Source organism: Hippoglossus hippoglossus, chromosome 17, assembly GCF_009819705.1.
Source record: "Hippoglossus hippoglossus isolate fHipHip1 chromosome 17, fHipHip1.pri, whole genome shotgun sequence".
Classification (NCBI taxonomy): Eukaryota; Metazoa; Chordata; class Actinopteri; order Pleuronectiformes; family Pleuronectidae; genus Hippoglossus; species Hippoglossus hippoglossus.
This window is the reverse complement of record NC_047167.1, coordinates 15,003,377-15,023,795: the sequence shown is the minus strand read 5'-3', so window position 1 is coordinate 15,023,795 and position 20,419 is coordinate 15,003,377. Positions and strand designations below refer to the sequence as shown.

The 20,419-nt window shown below is 42.6% G+C and overlaps 2 protein-coding genes across 3 annotated transcripts in view; both read left to right on the top strand.

The window, feature by feature from the left end:
- Nucleotides 1-9,986, top strand: part of slc22a23 (solute carrier family 22 member 23) — a 37,270-nt gene extending 27,284 nt beyond the window's left edge. The window contains exons 6-10 of the mRNA XM_034613430.1: nucleotides 75-177; nucleotides 1,362-1,606; nucleotides 3,000-3,032; nucleotides 4,895-5,018; nucleotides 5,671-9,986. Coding sequence (XP_034469321.1) covers nucleotides 75-177; nucleotides 1,362-1,606; nucleotides 3,000-3,032; nucleotides 4,895-5,018; nucleotides 5,671-6,952 — 1,787 coding nt within the window. The 3' untranslated portion in view covers nucleotides 6,953-9,986. The remainder of the gene's footprint in view (nucleotides 1-74; nucleotides 178-1,361; nucleotides 1,607-2,999; nucleotides 3,033-4,894; nucleotides 5,019-5,670) is intronic.
- A 1,393-nt stretch (nucleotides 9,987-11,379) lies between these two features.
- On the top strand, nucleotides 11,380-15,870 carry LOC117778135 (tubulin beta-2A chain-like). 2 transcript variants are annotated; one of them, XM_034613431.1, is made up of 5 exons: nucleotides 11,380-11,597; nucleotides 11,966-12,074; nucleotides 12,358-12,366; nucleotides 13,270-13,380; nucleotides 14,487-15,870. In XM_034613431.1, the coding sequence occupies exons 1-5, from the start codon at nucleotides 11,541-11,543 to the stop codon at nucleotides 15,554-15,556; spliced, it is 1,356 nt and encodes a 451-aa protein (XP_034469322.1). In that variant the 5' UTR covers nucleotides 11,380-11,540; the 3' UTR covers nucleotides 15,557-15,870. The 2 variants fall into 2 exon arrangements, with proteins under 2 accessions (XP_034469322.1, XP_034469323.1); XM_034613432.1 differs by lacking the exon at nucleotides 12,358-12,366.
- The last annotated feature ends 4,549 nt before the right edge of the window (nucleotides 15,871-20,419 follow it).

Below are 20,419 nucleotides of genomic sequence, written 5' to 3'. Positions count from 1 at the left end.
AACATTTATACTGACATCTGCCTCAAAAGTCTCTGAGATTTATCTGTTTGCTTTTTTGGGGTTTTGTTTTTCAGAACTGCAGAGAGCTCTTCAAAAGAAGCCCAAAAAGACGTGCATTGTGAAGATGGTCGGAACAAGAAACCTGTGGAAGAACATCGTTGTGCTCTGCGTCAACTCGTAAGTTTGAGCACTTAGAAAACTGTTCGGACCTTTCATGTGTCAAGGTGACAACGTGTGAGCGAGAAAAAGCAGTAACTGTGCGTGTGTGTGTGTGTGTGTGTGTGTAGGGCGAGGCGATGCCAGTCAGCCGCGCCGTTCTGCACAGTAAAGATGCCACTATTAACCTGGAGGCTCGATACAGCATTGATCAGTGGCCCTCGATGCTTTTGCCCTTCCACATTTGTGCTGCTCCCTCATTTCATCTCCAGTGGGATCTCTCTCTCTCCCTCTCTCTCTCTTTTTTCCTCTCCTCTCCTCTTCTGTTCTCTCCGTCCGAGACCTCCCCTCCTCTCTCTCTCCCCTCCTCCTCCTCTCTATAGCCCGGCAGTCCCAGCTTTCGCTCTGCCTTTGTGCACCGTGTCCCTGACTCCCGAATCAGCATAAATTTTACATGAGCTGTGTCCTTATGAAGCATTAGACGAGCAGGAGAAAAGGGCCTGAGTGTTTGCCTGTGTTTTTATGTGTACACTCGTGGGGTGTATGCTTTGTGTGTCAGTAAGCCAGTGTTTACATATGTGCGGTTTTTATGAGATGGGCTATTTCAAGATGAGAGTAAACATCATTTTACCTCCTTCTATTCTCTCTGTATATATCATTTTACTCCTCTATTTTTCACTGTTCACCCTTTTTCACTACCTTCGCACACAGATGATGGATGATGTGGCTCAGTTTCCTCCCACTATCCAGAAATTAAGCTAAAATATCCCGGGTAGGAACCAGAGTCTGTGCTGTAGCGATCAGGGGATGGATCCTGATCTGATAGAGTGAATCTCAGCTGTCAATCTTTTTTTATAGCATCAGATTGCTACGTAAATCCAGGCGTGAATGAAAAAAATCAATGTGATAAGAACGACCTTAGTTGACCGAAACTATCTCTGAGAAAAAAAGAGAAACATTTACTCAGGCTTTTTAGTTTGGTCCATGTCCCATCTGATAACATAGAGGAGGTGTTTTTTTTATGATCTATACTGTGCCAACCACCAGGTGGCGATCAAGACACTTTGTCCTCACTTTTGGGGAGCTGTCATGTTGTCCATCTTTATATACATCTTCTGTCCTGTATCTGCTATTTCAGCTGCTGCACTCGCTGATATTTCTATGTGTTGTTCTACTTTTCCCTCCGTGCGTTGCTCTCCATGCAGGCTCACAGGCTACGGGATCCACCACTGCTTCGCTCGCAGCATGAGGGAACATGAAGATCAGGAGACCAGCAGGACCACCATGTTCCATAACTTCTATGCAGACTATTACACCATGGCGGGCATCGCGGTCGCGTCCTGCATGGCGCTGTGCCCGGCCGTGGGGCTGATGGGCCGGCGGGGGGGCCTTCTCATGTTCATGATCATCACTGCCCTGGCTTCCCTGCTGCAGCTGGGCCTGCTCAACTGTGAGTATATTATGAATAACACATAATTCCACTTACATGAGGCGATCTGTAATAATAAATAATGTGACTTTGACAATCATACTCTCAATACTTTCACTATAGGAAACAAAATTGCTCAAAGAAATAGGCTTATATGCTTTCTTGCGGAAAGTTATATGAGAAGATCAGTAGCACTTTCATGTCCGTATGCTAAATATAAAGCTAGTGCCAGTAGGCGACTTGCTTAGCGTAAAAACAAGAAGCAGAAGGGAAACCGGCCTGGCCTGACCAATAAATTGCCCCAGCATGGAACTCCCCTTTAAAACACAATTTGCTGCTTTGACATTACTGTTTACAGATAAGAGAAGTAAGATATAACATGTAAATTAAGCTGTTTTCAGACATGAACTCTGGAGAATGTCCGCCCAATTGCATCCGGACATTTTCCAGACTTTCCTTTTCACATACGAAAATCACAGCAGGAGATGGTCCGGGTCAGACGCACTCACAATAACAGGAAAATCTCTGGAGCACTCAGATGAGGTGTGGCATCGCACAGGAGGCAAAGAAGGGCGTATAAATTCTGCTGCAGAATTCACAGCACATCCACACTCGGCCCGTCGGCCCTCATCCGCAAACGCTCTTGAATCTCGCCCTCTCTCAAATTTGACGTCAGTTGAGCATCCGTCGTGTGTCAGAAACATCGTCAACACACTCGCTCAGTCCAGAATAACAATAACATTCTCACATGGGGCTCAATTCTCTGTCTTACCATGGGGCTGGCAGGAAAAACTCTGCCTGTCGCCACTGACTCAGACCTTTGCGTTGTCACAGACAGCCCCTCTGGATAATTTCAGTTCAGTGCATGTCTGAAAGCAGCTTTAGTAAACATTCAGGGGTGGTTTTAAAAAGTATGTTGAGACAAACTATACAGCATTGGTTTATTTATGGGATTTTCCAGGGTCATCCATTCATCAAAAATTGACTGAATACAAAAATATGTAAATGTCCCAGTTTTATTGCAGCTGCAGTTGCATTTCAAACCCTGTGTTTCCTGCTGTAAAAGCCTCCGTTGGTTGTTGTGGGCTGTAGTTGTTTGTAATGGAGTCGTCAAACACGATTGCAAATGGTCCTTCTAGTCAATGTGTAGCAAAACGTGCTCCAGACGATCACCACGGTCCACAAGTGGGTTTATTCAGTTACAAATGAGCGAGACTTAATGTTTAACCCGAGTCAACACATCAAGGTTATGCCCGTGTTTCATCATTCCAGGCGAAGTTGTTGTTTTTGCGCAACATGTACACGTTTTTAGTTTTTATTATCTCACTGTGGATTAAATGTATTATCTGAGTGCACGTGATGATATTGTTTTATGTTCCTCACTAATACACATGTGTTGATCTCACTCTTCCAGTGGTGGGGAAGTACAGCGGCCACCTGAACATCGGTAGGACCTTTTTATTTCTGCCCTCTTGTCTTGTATGTGCCGATCCAATCTGTGCACAAACTGATTAGTAATTGATTAGTCTTGCTTTGATAACTTTTTTCTCCCCGCTATCATATCTATCAGCGGGCACAGTCTCTCAGTGTGAAGTGTGAATTGAATCATCTGACACAGTGACTCTTATCGCATCACTTTTGATGCGCTATCTTGATGAGATTTTAGAAAACGTGCTGCATGTGGACACGCTGCAGTATTTCATTATGAGCCCTGCAGACCCATAACGTCATGGATGGAATCATGACTTGCTTTTAACCTATTTATTTATCTCCCTGTGTGTTGAGGAGGGTGAGCGACTTTTGTCACTGATCCTCTCTGTGCCATCTTCAACATGTCTTATTCATAAAAACATTTAAATGGGTTTGTATTCAGACCTTCTTTGAACTAAATGGGCTGTTTAATGCCTGTTCCTCAGCAACTGGGAAATCATAGTGTTTTATTTGACCAAAGTTCATTTGCCCTTCACCTCCAGGTTTTTTACTGACTGTTATGATATGTTCTGAAATTTAGATTCTGAAACTCGAGATGTAATAGACACACGATTGGGCAATAGAACAATATAAATAATTATTGCGATATAATTTTCATCAATAGCAATATAACAGTGGTTTAATAAATATTGATATGTTTCTTATGCATTGTATAAATACAGCCAGGTGGTATAACTCATAATTGATTTTTTATTTTATGTTTGTCATTCTTTGCCCATAAAGAAGAGTTTAAAACCACAAACTTCACTCAGGAGCAAAAATGTCTTTAAACTCAACAGAAATAATAATGTGACATTTATCTTTATAAGTAATGATACTGACTAGTATAAAATGTCATCTCGATGTATTTTCGGGCCATATAGCACATGTTTTATACATTTTGCAGAAGCAGATTAATTTTTACTGTGTGTGTGTGTGTGTGTGTTGTTCGATGGATGCAAAGACGTACCATCAGTTTGATTTTCAAATTTGAAATGTAATGACACAATCTGAATACACAATGTGGTTTAAATGCCCATTTTCAGAAAGTATTTCTCTGTTATTTCTCAAAACCTTGACTTCAAGTCTCTAATAAAACAAAAGCTCAAAATGATGAAATGAAAACTAAGGAGGACATTTAATTCAGCCCAATTAAAAACTTTCCAACCTGTTTCCTGTCAGTCGTCTGAGAAAGAAAAGTTCGGGCTGAGTCTCCGGAAACTTCGGACACTTCCTGAATTTGCGATCCCCACTTGAAAAGCCCGTGAAGGAAAAGCATAAAGATAAATGACTCTTTTGGTGATATAGAATCAGTGGTGTTTACATTTTTACGATTATCGAGTAGAGATTAGATTTCACAACTTTGCGTTAAGTTGCTTTTAACATTTCAAATCATTTCAGTTTCTTTGCTTTCATAAAACCTTAATCTTTACCGTGCAAAATCATTAGTGGAGGCTTTTCTCTGCTGTAACATCATCCTTTTCACAAAACCATATTTAAGTTTATATATCATACAATGTACCTCAAAAGTTAAACTATGCTGAACTTCTTAAAAAAAACTGTAGAAAAGGAAAAACACTTTCCCCAGCCCTTGTTTATATGAACTATACATGCACTGTTGTCCTTTTCACTTCACTGCTCAGGGCTCTGACTCTAAATTGCTGTGTGTGTGTGTGTGTGTGTGTGTGTGTGTGTGTGTGTGTGTGTGTGTGTGTGTGTGTGTGTGTGTGTGTGTGTGTGTGTGTGTGTGTGTGTGTGTGTGTGTGTGTGTGTGTGTGTGTGTGTGTGTGTGTGTGTGTGTGTGTGTGTGTGTGTGTGTGTGTCCTGCTTTGTCTGCAGACAGCTCAGGTTCGCTGAATAAGAACTTCTCCATCGCCTTCTCCATCATCGGCATGTTCTCCTCCCACGCAGTCAGCAACCTGAGCATCTTCTTCTGTGCCGAGATCACCCCCACTGTGATCAGGTAAAACCCACAGAAACACTGTGACGGTAACATGACCGGGGGAGGACGAGTCAATAATTAGTTTATAAAAGCATGTAACACAAGCTTTATCGTTAGTTGGTTAGTTAGCTCTGATTTGTGTAGTTAATTTAATTATATAATTGCCCTGAGTTACATACAAATCAGGTATTTTAATGGTTGGATTTTCATCACATAACTCAGGTGAATGAGGTACTGGCCCTGTTGTTAATGGCGGATATGAAATCATGGAGCTGCTGGAAACAACAGACCCGTCACAGTTTGGTGTCAAATGTAATCCACATCTTGTGTGAATTAGTCTTCCCCTGTGAGAATATATGACACAGCACTGGACGTTCATTATCTGAGGTTACATAAGGGGGGGGGCTGTTCTGGTGAAAGTGCGTGTAGGGCGCCACTCTGTGGTGTGTCCGGGGCATGGCTGGAGAGGGAGGACGTGTTGTGCTGCAGCACGCTCTGCTGCTGTTGGATCAAAAAGCAGTGAAACGTCATCAGAACAGCAAAAATTAGAGCTTCCGTTTTATTTACTGTGAATAATTTAGATGGTACCTCTGCCCTTTAATGATGTTTTTAGGTATGTGTGATCGTAAACCTTTAATCCCGCCAGGTGACAGCGTTTTTTGTTTCCTCTCAGGGGCGGTGGTGTGGGCCTGGTCCTCGCCAGCGCTGGCTTCGGCATGCTGACTGCACCCATCATGGAGCTCCACAACCAGAAGGGCTATTTCCTCCACCACATCATCTTCGCCTGCTGCACCCTCATCTGCATCATCTGCATTCTCCTGCTGCCAGAGACCCGCTTCCAGCCCCTCCCCGAGACCCTGGCCGACGGCGAGAGCTACACTCGACAACCTCTCCTCCCCCCGAGGAAGCCTGGAGAACAGCGCCTCTTGCTGGCACAGTCCGAGAGCAGCAGGGACTACACCAGGGTGCACGACACGCCGCTCCACGAGGCAGCTGCCACCGCAGTGTCCACCATGGACTCCACCGCGTCCTCGGCTGTCGATTTGACGGCTCAGTCGGTCGGAGACATGTCGGCCCCCACGTTCATGGAGGTTCACCCAGTCAAGCCTGAGGTCAAAGACCCCAACGGCCACTCGAGGTCCTCTTTATCCACCACCCCCGTCACAGCACTGGGGAAAGACAACATCATACTGGCCAGCAAAGAGCACCTGCTGTCTTCCACTCCTTTACACAAAGCACTGTGCGCCACAGACCCACTTTTAGTCGACGCTGAAGAACCTCCAGCAATAGTTTCTGCTGTTGAGCTCTCGTCGGATTCTGTCCTCCTCGAGATGAACGACACTGGTCCCTCTCCGACCAAAGAGTCAGCCGCTCCACCGACCCCTTCATCCAACTCTACCCCTCCTCCCGTCCCACAAACTGCGCCCGCCTCCTTAATGATCTGCACCACACCCGTCATCGAGCCCCCGCCCCGCTCCATGCTGGAATCCCCAAACCCCCCGATTAATGACATTGACAACATCCCCGTGACACTTGAGCCCACTTTGCCGGAGGACGCTGATGCCACTATAGTCCACATTTCCCCTCCACCCTCTCCACCTCCACCCACCGACTCAGACAATTTGCCCTCAGAGGGAACGTCCACTCCCCCCGTCATAGATACTGTCAAGACCGCCGCACCGTCTGCCGCCATCCTCCCCGTCACAGACATTGTGCCCACTTCCACTCCGGAATCCCCCGCTGTGACTGCCACAGACATTGTGCCAGATTCACCTGCTCCCCTCCTCTTAGATTCACTGACGACTTCCATCACAGATTCAGGCTCCACAGAAGCGACCCCTCCCTCCCTGCTGGACTGCACCGTCTCCTCCCCCATAGACTCTGGTGTCGCCATCCCCGTCAGGGACAGCGCCAGCACAGAAAATAACGCTGTCAACGGCGTGGCGTCGTCCTGATCCAGCGTCGCGGCCAGGAAAACAAAGCTTTATGGTTGTGTCGGGAGGCAGCCCCCTCCCCCCCACCACCCTGACGTCACACGATTACCGGAGGGGAGGGGAGAGCGGCAAGAAGTGTCCTGCTCCAGACTTCGGGTGTTTAACGAAGACTGTCTCCGCCTGGAGTTGAGCAGACATGTCTTACTCAGTTGTTGTATGTTTTCTCAATGACCCCCGACCCCCGACCCCCTCACCCCGTTGCCCACCTTCCAGCAATTAGTCAATAAACGACACCACCAAGAGAGAGAGTGCCAGAGGCTGGTTTGTGACAATGTGACAGGATCTTCTGCTCTTTCTTTCTTTTTGAATGTCACTGGAAATCACCAGCCTATAAACTACTTTGATGTAAAATGAATGGGAAATTACAGTCTGTCGCTTTAAAGAGACTTAACAACTACAATCACTGAGAAGTGTCGTCAGGACAGTTGAGAAATGCAACGATGCTAACAAAAAAATAAAAAATAAAAAAAAGCAAAACTAAAAAAAAATCTAATCACTGGTACTTTTGCTCAAATAAAATGTCTGTCTAACGTATTTTTTAAGGAAAAAAATATCGCCTTACCTGTGTGGACAAGAAAATCTGAATGTTACAGTACTTTTTTGCTGTTCTAGAGAAAAACAATCCAAATTGGAGTGATTTTTTTTTTCTAAATACAATGCCAAAATTGCCAAAATGACCAAAATTAAATGTAGACATAGTGCCAAAACAGTAGTATTGCCGCAGTATTTTGAGAAATACAGGTTAGTGGTCCCCTGCCATCGACTGTACGTGGATTAAAGCGAATCAGATGAACCCAAATGTCAGAAAATACGATTAATTCTGATATTAGTTAAAAAAAAAACGGATCATGTGAGGAATTAGAACCGAGAGATAAGATTAAAGCTAAGCTGCATTCGTCAACACATGGTTCACATTGTATGACGTTAGCTTGGGGGGGGGGAAAATGACCCGTGTTTTGTCGGTCTGAAGAAAACTTATTTTTCCAATTGTTTCAGTCAATGAAATTTATGGTATGCAAATGGTTTTATTTGTAAATGTGATAATTGTAAGTAAATGCATAATTAGTTGCTGAGATTGATTGAGTTTTTTTGTTTTGTTTTTTTTACAATTTCAAGTATTATTTTTGAACTATCTCCCATGGCGTGCTCTTATCGTACAAGGCTGTACTTCTTCATTCTAACAGTATTTGTGGCACCTCGGTGTGGTGGCACCTCAATATCTGCAGTGGGGACGAAGCATGAAAATACTCGTGAACAAACAAACTAAAGCAAACCGTAAAAGAAAAAAACACACAAACACAACAGCTCAGTTTGAAACGAAACCCACGGATGACAAAAATGACCCATGTGATTTGGTGACTTGTCGCTACGTCACTAACCTTCAGCGTGTTTTCCAAATCATGTTCTGGCATTAACATGTGTCCCTGTGTTCATACATTCACATGCAAGTTTACCTGAGCAATGCAATATTTCATACTCTTTGGGGGAAACCAGGTGAAATCCTTATTTACAGATAAAACTTTTCATGATCTTAAATCAACAGACTCCATGTTCGTATGTGGACGGCTTTATATTTTTACTTTACTACACTACGTGTGTAACATGACAGGTGCGGTTACACACTTCATACACTGCAGGTTGTAATAAGATGTGCGGTCACGCATAGACCACTGTTTACAACAATCCTCATCATAATAATGATAATAATAATAATAATAATACACTGTACTGTAAAACCTTTTAGAGCCAACTCAATGATGTCGTGTCATATCAAATGTGATCAACCTCTCACAGTGAATCATGTATCCGGAGAGTATGAGTGATTTATTAGGGAGTCATTCAGGAGTCAAGGACGACACTTAACAGAAGATCTGTTATTGTCAGCTCATTGCACACTTATCAAAACGGAACATACAGGAACTTGGCTGAAGTCAGATGTTCCCTTACAAAGGCTACGTATGGGTTTGGTATGTGACTGACTGGGCAAACCTGTCTTTGGTTGTTCTTTAAATCTTTAAATAGATCATCAACTTCCATTCTATGTGTCTAACGTACATGCTACGCCTCAAAGCACAAAAACCCTGCAATCATGTGATGTCAGATTAGGTGGCGCTCGGCATCTTAAAAAGGGAAAAATGGAGCTGGATTTTGAATCAGTTGTATAAATATGATTTTTTTTTTTTTTTTTGCGGCACAACCACTTGTAATCTACTTTGTGGGGTTGAACCTGGATTTATAAAGAAACTCTTGCAGCAGAGAGCGGGTCAGAACATTACTTCCAAGTTCTCGTTGTCTGTGAGTGTCGTCCTCTCTGTCTCGGTGTGCGTATTGCAGATAATGAACTGTGTATCTCCCAAACACCCTCGTGCACCACCAAGTGTAAAGACATGACACAGCACAACACAATTATCGGTCCTCTCTGAGGTCGGTTGCTTCCACGTTCACACGGCTCCCCTGCAGCTCTTCCACAGTGTCGATGGGAGTTGTTCCATCAGTCTTAGTAAGCATTTGGTTTGACTTGATGTTTTTTAAAATGAAGGTAAAAATCAGTGAAAGCAATCCAAAGCAGCACCAGCGATAGGGTGGACTGGCAGCAATCACTGGTGGGAAAGTGTGAAAAAAAACGAAAAATAATGTCTTTGTAAATAGTGAATGTGTGGAAACAGCCAGGTTTGATAGCATGAAAGCTCCTGGATCATGGATGGACTGATGAATTGTTTTGAACTTGGTGAATCAAAGTGTCAGAGACATGAAGTCCCCAGTGTACACATTTCAGGTTTTGCTTCTCTCAACCTTGCGACTCCAAATCTCTTGATGGGAGATTTGAATGAATGTAAAAAAATTAAACACACACAAAAAAAAAAAACATGGATTGTACCATTTATAATTTCCAATTGTTTGGTTTCATTTTGTGTTTTGTTTTAACAGACATGATGCACTTGTATATAAGCCATACCGGTTGTTAAAATAAACCACTATTTATTGATCAACTGAACATCAGTGTCTGTCTTCTTTTTTTCATGGATTTATTCAATGTAAATCCCAAGGAAAATAACTTTTAAATACTTCCACGTTTGGTTGTAGGCATGTTTCAAAGTAATAAAGGATCTCCCTGAAAGTTGAGGCTTATCTGTGTTCATTTGTGCTCATGTTATAAATTACAAATCTATAGGTAGTATCCATCATGTTAGCAGTGAGCCTGTACTTGGATAATGTTGGTATGCTAATATTATTTGGGTATTGGGTATAAACTACTGTTTATAGGTTCACAAACTTACTTTAGCATATTAGCATGCTTTTCAAGTTGTAAATCTACACTCATCCTCTCAGGATCTGCACAGACTGTGTTGTCAATCCATCACACACTTATTGAGTGATTTGCTGGCTCTAAGGGTGTCAGTTTGAAATTGTCTGTGGAACAAACCAATAACTCTTCCAGGTGGCTCCTAAATCTCGAGGACCTGTCCGATAGAGGGCCCATGTCACAAAATAGTTCAAAATAATAAAATAATTTGAGGTTTCTTATTTAGGCACAGGTCCAATTTATGTTAGAGTTTATTTAAATATATGTGCTGCAATGTCACAAATCCCCAAGGGGGCTTAAAGGGATAGTTCACCCAAAAATAAAAATTCCCTCATTATGCACTCACCACTATGCCGATGGAGGGCTGGTGAAGTGACTGAGTCCACAAAACACTTGCAGGCAAATCCAATACAATTGAGGTAAATTCGACTCGAAATGGCATAATTAACACCGTGTTTTTAACACTGTTGTTGTTTGAAGACGTGACGAACAGTAACTTCAATTGTATTGGATTTGGCTGCCACGCGGTTTACCCCTGAAACTCCACAAGTGTTTTGTTGACTCAAACACTTCACCCACCCCTCCATCGGTCTAGTGCTGAGTAGACCGGTGGTGGGTGGCTGAACTATCCCTTTAACAATCCGCAAACAACCCCCTCTTTCCTCAGACCATCAAATCGGATGAAGAAAACCTTCCCTAAAAAAGCTTGACTCAAACTCACAGGTGGATTAACCTGGGCCTGTAGATCATTAGTTTTTGTTTGTATTTACATCTGCATGATGAGCTGTGAAAAAAATGGAAATTATAGCTTGGATTAAAGCACCTCCTTTTCAATAGGTACTCAACACGTTATCGCCTCAGCCATGACTTCATCAGCACACGTGCAGCCTTCAGTGTTGCCCTGACAAACTTTTGCATTTCCTTCCATTCGAGAACAGACCAGAAGGGACAAACTCCTCCTGCATGGAACAGACAGGGGGCTGATGTCAGGAGGATGATGCAGCACCACCATCCTCTCCTCCACTGCATCAAACCTGCTGCGTTCCCATTGGCTGCCGGGGATACAGGAGGGGGGGATGCTGCGCCGGGCATGTGACGTCATCTGACCAGCAGCACGTTCACGTACATGATCGGATCAACACCCGCCTCTGAGACAGAGGAGAGGTGAAGAGCTGGCTTTAGAGAACCACAGCAGAGAAGGAGACGGAGAGGCTGAAGGACAAGGACCCGCATCCGCAGCTCACCATGAGGGAGATCGTTCACATCCAGGCCGGCCAGTGCGGAAACCAGATCGGGGCGAAGGTACAAATATCATCGATGAACTTAATTCTAAAGGGAATAATTAAGTCATTTAAATGCGCAACGTCACACTTTTTATTTCCCAGGGTTTGTTTTCCACCATGAATAATGTATAGACTCGAGTCGTTTGAATCTCCTGGATGAATCTATATATGTAAAAAAAAGTTTCACACAGCTCCATAAATGTTTATCTGTGTGAGATGTGTGGATCAGTGGGGCCGAGCTTTGCTGGCAGCTGCTGCGTGACGTCGTTTTGTCGCCAAGCAAATGCGCAATAACGCCAAAAAAAAAAAAAAAAAAAAAAGGCCCACCTGACGCATTTGAGCCATGATTTTCTGTTTTTCGATGTTATCCTGTTTGTCTCCTGTTAGTTCTGGGAGGTGATAAGCGATGAGCATGGCATCGACCCCACCGGCTCCTACCAAGGTGACAGTGAGCTGCAGCTGGAGAGGATAAATGTCTACTACAACGAGGCATCAGGTAGAAAAAAAAAATCACATTTTAAAAAGTTAGTTTGAAATAAATCCGACGTTTGGATTTAAAATATTTTACCACCTCACAAAGCTTTGTTAGCATAACTCATCATCCCTGCACGACCTTCCATCATTACATCAGCTGCACAGGGGAAAGTAGGTCCCACCATGACTGCAGGGAAGAATTAGGACAGTGAACCTGCTAAAATCTCTCTCTCTCTCTCTCTCTCCCTCTCTCTGTCTCCCTGTGTCTCTCGCCCTCCCTCTCCCTCTTGTCTCACTCTCCATAGGGAGTACAGGTATCTGCAGTCTCTGAGCTCACCACACCACTGTCACACCCGGCTATCTGATTTTATTGCTGTGCCATGTTGAAGGTCGCTCCAGATGCATTGTGTGTGCAGCCGCTGCACATTAAAACAGTCACATTGAGCCTGGTGAACGAGGATATGTGGCCATAAAGCTGTAGCTCCGACAAGTCAGTGCAGATCTCTTTGTACCCAGGATTAGGATCAAACATGCATCATCTGCTTTGGCTTAAATAAAACTCCTGCACAGAAAGCAGCTGCATATCCAATACATCCAATTTCCTGCAGCAGCAGGCATTATTGATCCTTTGTTTCCATGTTGCATGATGACATCAGTGTCACCTACTGGGTTACAATTGAGCACCCCACCCTTATCAATTTCTCCTTAAAATCGAAGAAGAAACATCTGCATGTTTTTACTACAGGCAAGCAACGTTACGGCGTAAGAGAGGATGATGATAAAAGGAGAATAAAAAAGGCAGAGGCAGCTATGGGGACGATGGAATCTTGTTTGGACTCTGCAGAGCTCAGCACTTTGAAAGCCTTGCTGCTCCAGAATAAGCGGTGCAGCATGCTGCAGCAGTTTGGGTCACAGACGGAGAGGGTGGAGCACAGTGAAGTGCAAGAAACTAACAATAGACGGCACTGTGCAGTTTTTAATTATCAAGCTTGATAGACAGGCTGGTATATACCTAAGAGATTCCACCAGTCCATCATTTTAGACTAGTATTCTAAATATGGAGAAAAGAATATTTTGAAGTGCAGTCAAGTTTTTATGAATTCCTTACGAATGCTCATCATCATGCACAATGAGACTGTTGGTATCTTACTCCACCCTTCCATCCATTACTTCTCCCTATCCCTCTATCCCTCTATTCCATCTTTTGCCATCCAAAGGCAGCAAATATGTCCCCCGTGCCATTCTGGTGGACCTGGAGCCAGGGACCATGGACTCGGTTCGTTCCGGCCCGTTCGGACAGCTGTTCAGGCCTGACAACTTTGTCTTTGGTGAGTGGACGATGAATCATAATGTCACCACTCATCCTGAACCCATTTCACAACCAGGGACGTGCATGTGTGTATATGTCAGCAACTGCTGTCATTTCCGATAGAGTTTAACCAGAGAGCGGTGCAGAGCGCTGCTTATCCTCAGCACAAAGCTTGTGCAGCTCCTCAGCAATGTGCCAGTGGTGCGATGCATTGTCCGTGTGCAGCTGTGTCAGACTGAGACAGCTCTCGTGGTGACTCAGCAAAAAAAAAAAAGGATCTACTTGGAGAAACTGCTGCAGTGCTGATCACAAATGAGGAGGCAAAAAAACTCCTCAGCAGGAAACACAAAGAGCAGAGCTAGTTTGAACCTGTCTGATAATATACAAGCAATTAAAGATATGATATGTGAGGATTCTTCATTAATATGTCTATTTTTCTTGACTTGTGTATTTGCATTATCCAAAATGTTTCCAGCAATGTTCAAACCCAGAGAAATGCTCAACTTTATTCAAGGTTTAATTTTGGTGGTCTATTAATTAAATCATATCTGCTTTACCAGTGGCTTTGTCTTTCTTTGCTAGAACTTCACACACAGTTCGCCAGTCAGCTGTTTTTTCCTCCCACTGTTTGTATTGGACACTCGTAAATGGTGCACATTTATTCATTGCCATGTGCTGGGTAACGTGAATAAAACTTTAATATATTACCTCATTCATGAACATGATTTTCACCTGAGTTTTGTCAGGTAAATTATCTTCTCCCTTTTGATGAAGACAACAACTCCCATGATCCCACGCTGTTTCATAGCATCATCAGACTAGGTCTTTTGTTATTGTTTTGATTGAGAGAACCCTGACCCAAAATTACTTATTGTACATTAAGAAATGCCATTTACTACGTGTTCATATCTATGTCTGTACCAAAATTCATGGTAATGGATACAATGTTAAGGTCAAGGTGGTTCTAGATCACCATAGGATCCATCCTCTGGGGACCATGTACATGTATTTCCATCAATAAACTAAATAGTAACAACTTATTAACCCTTTGTAAAGTATGCTAACCCTAACCCTTGTGCTATTTCTTTGTCCAACATGATTGTCTTTAAACGTCCTAACACACAGGTCAAAGTGGAGCAGGAAATAACTGGGCCAAGGGTCACTACACCGAGGGAGCTGAGCTGGTCGACTCAGTCCTGGACGTGGTGAGGAAGGAGTCGGAGAACTGCGACTGCCTGCAGGGCTTCCAGCTCACCCACTCTCTGGGTGGGGGTACAGGCTCGGGGATGGGCACGCTGCTCATCAGCAAGATCCGCGAGGAGTACCCCGACCGCATCATGAACACCTTCAGCGTCATGCCGTCCCCGAAGGTGTCCGACACCGTGGTGGAGCCCTACAACGCCACTCTCTCTGTCCACCAGCTCGTGGAGAACACGGATGAGACCTTCAGCATTGACAATGAGGCCCTGTACGATATTTGCTTCCGCACCCTGAAGCTGACAACACCTACCTACGGAGACCTCAACCATCTAGTGTCAGCCACCATGAGCGGCGTGACCACCTGCCTCCGCTTCCCCGGCCAACTTAACGCTGACCTCCGTAAGTTGGCTGTAAACATGGTACCCTTCCCTCGCTTGCACTTCTTCATGCCGGGCTTTGCGCCTCTCACAAGCCGGGGCAGTCAGCAGTATCGCGCCCTCTCTGTGCCGGAGCTCACGCAGCAGATGTTCGACGCCAAGAACATGATGGCGGCCTGTGACCCTCGTCATGGACGCTACCTTACAGTGGCGGCCATCTTCCGCGGGCGCATGTCGATGAAGGAAGTGGACGAGCAAATGCTGAGCGTGCAAAACAAGAACAGCAGCTACTTTGTCGAGTGGATTCCGAACAACGTCAAGACCGCCGTCTGCGACATCCCACCCCGGGGTCTCAAGATGTCCGCCACCTTCATTGGTAACAGCACGGCCATTCAGGAGCTGTTCAGGAGGATCTCTGAGCAGTTCACGGCCATGTTCCGCCGCAAGGCCTTCCTCCACTGGTACACTGGAGAGGGAATGGATGAGATGGAGTTCACCGAGGCCGAAAGCAACATGAATGACCTGGTGTCGGAGTATCAGCAGTACCAGGACGCCACTGTAGACGAGACGGGCGAATATGAAGAAGATGAAATAGAGGATGAAGAGGAAGTCCACTGATTATCCAAAACACTGACCTGGCGTTCTGACTGAACCACTCCCTTCAAATAGTAGCTGTTGTTGGACAGAGCAGTGACATCATACGAAGCTCGCTATAGAGCGGTCGATGTTCAGAACATGATGAAATATAGCTGAAAACTATGCTGCATATAGATTATGGCTTTTACTGATGTTTAAACAAATGCAACTATATAGTTTGTGGTTTTCATGCTTTGCCAGAGTCAAAAAAAGAAGTACAGTCTTGTCCTCAATACAGTTTTGTAACATTGACTTCATCTTGCGTTCACTGTCTCCAATAAAACATCCTGTCAATACGTCATGTCATGTTTTTATTTCATATGTAAAAACAAACCGTTACCTTGTCACGACATAGATCCTAAACTAATTACATGGATGGATCTAATTATCCAAGTATTGACTGTGGGTTTAAAGTCTATAAAATACTTTATATCTTATAAACATGAGAACTTTATAGTTTATTATGAGTAAATCCCACAACAACTGTCCTGGTGCTGTGAATACAAAAATCCTATGCCTGTAAGATTTAAGAAACTGTTTTCAACAATTGTAATCAATAAAGGTTAAGTTGTCATCTAGTCAGCAGGATTACACAAAAACCACAGGACGGATTATCATGAAACTTGGTGGAAGGATATGGTACAAATCAGGAAAAATCCAATTCATATTACGGTTTCTGGAATTTTTCTTTTCACTTTCTTAAACGTTAGGATTTTTTCTTAATTTTTCATTGATTTGAATAATGAATGGGTCTCGATGAAAAAAAGAATCAGGCATGTTTAGGGAACTGATGACACATAAGTGTGTGCAATTTGGTGCAGATCCCAAAAATGTTTTGGGGGATCTAGTGAATTTAAATGTGGTTTAAAAAAGGGACTGTTTGGAGTTATATTCAAATTAGTGAACTTTAAAGAAAGTTTTTAAAGAAAGTTTTTAAAGATTGACGCATTCAGTAGGAAGAAATGATATTGGATCTGAGAGCAACACACTGGATACAAATTCAAAAAGTAGCAACTGAACAACACATGATTGTTGTCTTCCTTTTAATCAAAGATGTGTAGTATGTACACACCTATGTTTTATAATGACGTATACACATTTGTTTTTTTCTACAGACAAAAATGCCTTTTATTTTTGTCCCTTTAAGACGCTGAAATCCAACCTCTACAATGTGGGGCAATATCTGAAGTTATGCAACCCGTATAATCGGATGATTTAGAATAATCTTTCTGGGTTTGAGTTTCATAAAAATGGCGAATTCCATTGTGATCTACAGTTTTATTTTTGCAGATAGGCATCAGCCTGAGACACATCCAGGCAAACAGGGAGGAGTCCAGCAGCAGTACAAATAAATAAATCTGTAAAATCTGTAGAGAAAGCAGCAGGAGACCAAACAGCTATGAATCACTGAGTCTTTATATGCTAAATGATGACAGTGACAGGATGAAACTTGCGGATACGGCGCTGGGGCCTCACACATGAACTCACACACACTGCCATTCACACAGTCTGTTGCTCTAATCCCCGAGGTTTGTATCTTTGAAATATGTTGAGCGCCTTGCCACACCCCTGTCAAAGCTGTCAAGGCAAACACGTAATGGTAATGAAAACCATCTGCTTTCACATGACTGAAGGCAAAAAATTATAAATGGAAGAAAACAGACTTTTCAAGGTGTGTTCCCCTAGGAAACACAAGATAAGTAGAAGTAACAGAAAAATGGAGAAAATAATTTGTTGCAAGGTAAAACAGGATGTTATGAGTCCAAACTGTCATATGACACAGATTAACCCACCTCGCTCTTATGTGTCAGGACTGAACAGAGACTAGTTTATATAGTTGCTAAATTGAAGGAAATAAAAAGACACATACTGCCAGAACTGGAGTTTCAAAATCTAACTAAATCAGACTTATAGGTAAATAAAGTTAATAGATAAAAAAGGCCACATAAAGTCACAAACCATGTGCTCAGGAGCTGAATCAGAAGATAAAGATGAAGAGTAACTGTCAAGACAACTAATTGTCCCTCTATTAAATCTTTGGTTCACTCTCCTGAGAACCAGTGCCTAATAAGTGCATCCTGATTCACTACTCATTTTTCCCATCTCAAAGTAAAACTCTGTCTTTTTTACCTCTGCCAAGCAGGATTACACAGAAGCTACAGAACGGATTCTTACGAAACTTGGTCAGAGGATGTGTATGGGTCAGCAGAGGACCCATTAAATACCTATATAATTTAATTTGTTTAACATTGTGTGATAGATTGTTTTCCAACTTTTTTCTTGATTTCTCAGAGAATGATTCAGGGATCTTGATGGGGGGGAAAAAAACACAGGCATGTTTAGGACACTGATATCTATGAGTGTGTGTCATTTGCTGCAAATCTAGTTAGAAATCAGGATCTAGTGAGTTTAAATAAGGTTTCGTAAAGGGAGTGTTGGCCCTCGGCAGAGGATTGAACTCTATTGACTGCACCTTCTAAATAACTGATACTCAATAAAAGCCCACAAACACACCTTCATGACAACAAGGTCAAAAAAAACGGTGCTCTTTGACACACGCAGATGAAATACTATGCAAATGATGAAACGAATTCACTCTCTGGTATTTGAAGCTGGAGGGAGGTTACGTTACCTCCACAAAAGACATGGGAAAGAAAGAACCCATTGAACGTTGGCACAGGTCCACACAAAGGAGCAGAATCATGACATTTTAAATCACTTTCTTTAACATTACAAGATATTTAGTGCCATTGCGACAGTGCATTATGTAATGCAGCAGTAAAAACCAAGCCTTTTTTAAATAGCTTCACATAAACTAAACCCCTGTCAATCCGACACCATACCTCCACCTGTTGATCACATGACCTAAGTCTGAAAGCTGAGACAGTGGTGGAACATGCCCTCAAGCTTTTGTACTCTTGCAGGCAACATGGCAACGGTGCATTCACGAACCTGTCGCATTGGTTTTGTTCTGAGAAATTGAGAGCAACAGTCTCAGATCTTAGTGGAAAGATAAGATCGATACACGAGCCACCTCATGTCTAAAACCACAAATTAGGATTCCTGCATTGCTCATGGTAATTATTCACCGCTCTCATCCATGAGGGAAACCTGAATTTCTTCTTCCTTCGTTTACGTAAAGCATGATTGAATCTGTTTGCGTCAGCAACAAAGAAAGCGGTTGTTGAAAAGGACAGAGCAGCCTCCCTCTGACATTTGAACCTCACCGACCGAATTCCTTCTTTAAATGACAGAAAACTGGCTTCAGGTTTACAGGTCAGGAATGGACTTTTAACGAGGCAGGCTCAACAGGGACAGGTATGGTGATGAGGTATGTAACACAACAAGCCAATGGAGAGAAAGTACCTCTCTGCACCTAATACGCAGTGAAAACAAATACAGAGAGGTGGACGACTTAACACAGTGAAGACACCATATGGAGTTTTGTCCTTCACGTGAATTTGATCAGCTGATCCCCTATTTATATATATATTTATACACCATTTTTATATTCATATCGTATTGTATACTATTGTAAATTTATATTTAGCTATTTAGTATACTAGCGATATTATACCAATTTATATATATGTGCGTGTGTATAGCACATAGCATTTTTACTCATATTCATATCGTCTACCATACCAGCCTATAGACTTACAAGTCTCTATATGCATATATATGTATATTTCACTGTATCTTTATACATAATGCACATATATAGTTATGTTATCATCCTGTGCCCCTGCACTTTACTGAAGTACTACAAAAAATATTTTTGTCTGTAGTGAAAGACGTATATTATGTACATGTTCTTTGTATTTAACTTTATTATTTTCTTCAATTTTATTGCCTAGTTTATTTTATTCTACAGTTTCACATGTTCTCTTTCACCTCATTCTGACTATCTGACAAGTGAATTTCCCCATCGTGGGGTCAATACAATTTAACTTGCTGTTTAATTTGTTGAATGTCAAAAAGGTATTTCAGAAATCAGAAATAGACGGGCCAGTTTCTTTCAATTCGATTTTATTATGTTATGATGTGCAACACTTTCAAAATGAAAACATCCTCCCTATAATGCATTTTTAGTACTGTGCTGTTCTAGAGCAACATCTGCTGTATTCATACAGTTCACTATGAAAATATTAACTTGATCAAAAACCCAAATGATGTTACCTTAACATAAAAAAAGCATGTCACAATATACATTTGTATAAAACAAAATGAACAGCCTTGGATAATTTTTAAGTTACTCGAGAACCCACATTATTCTGTAGAAAATAGAGAGTGCAACAATAAAAAGGACGATTTCTGTCGAGTACGCTGCAATAAAAACATCCTTGTCTCGTTCTGGTGAATCAAATCATTCGGACACTCGGGCTTTGATTCTGCTGCAGACGGTGCTTTTATCAGTTTACAGTACTCCCAGGAATTCCCACCCAGGTCTTAGTTACAGTATAACTAAGTCAAACAATCCAAAGGTCAGCAGAGCAGCTAAAGGCACGGCTACAGCTAAAACATTACAAAAAACAAATACACCACACAAAAATATACAACACTCGCAGCAGTGAGTTGCAGCAGTATACTATGTACACAAGTTTTTTGTCTTAGTGACTTTATCAAACATGATCAATTTATCGTAATCATTTTCTCTGAAACTGGTTCTGTGCTGTTTGATCAACAATAGGAATTATAGTAGTATTGATCTGTACCAATGAAATGTCAGATTTTCCACTTTCCAGTCCTATATATGTTGTAGGGATGTCCAGAAAGGAGAACACGAGTTCCATCGCCGGTTTACAGACTGTACAGACTGCAATCCATCATCCCATGTATTAGTGC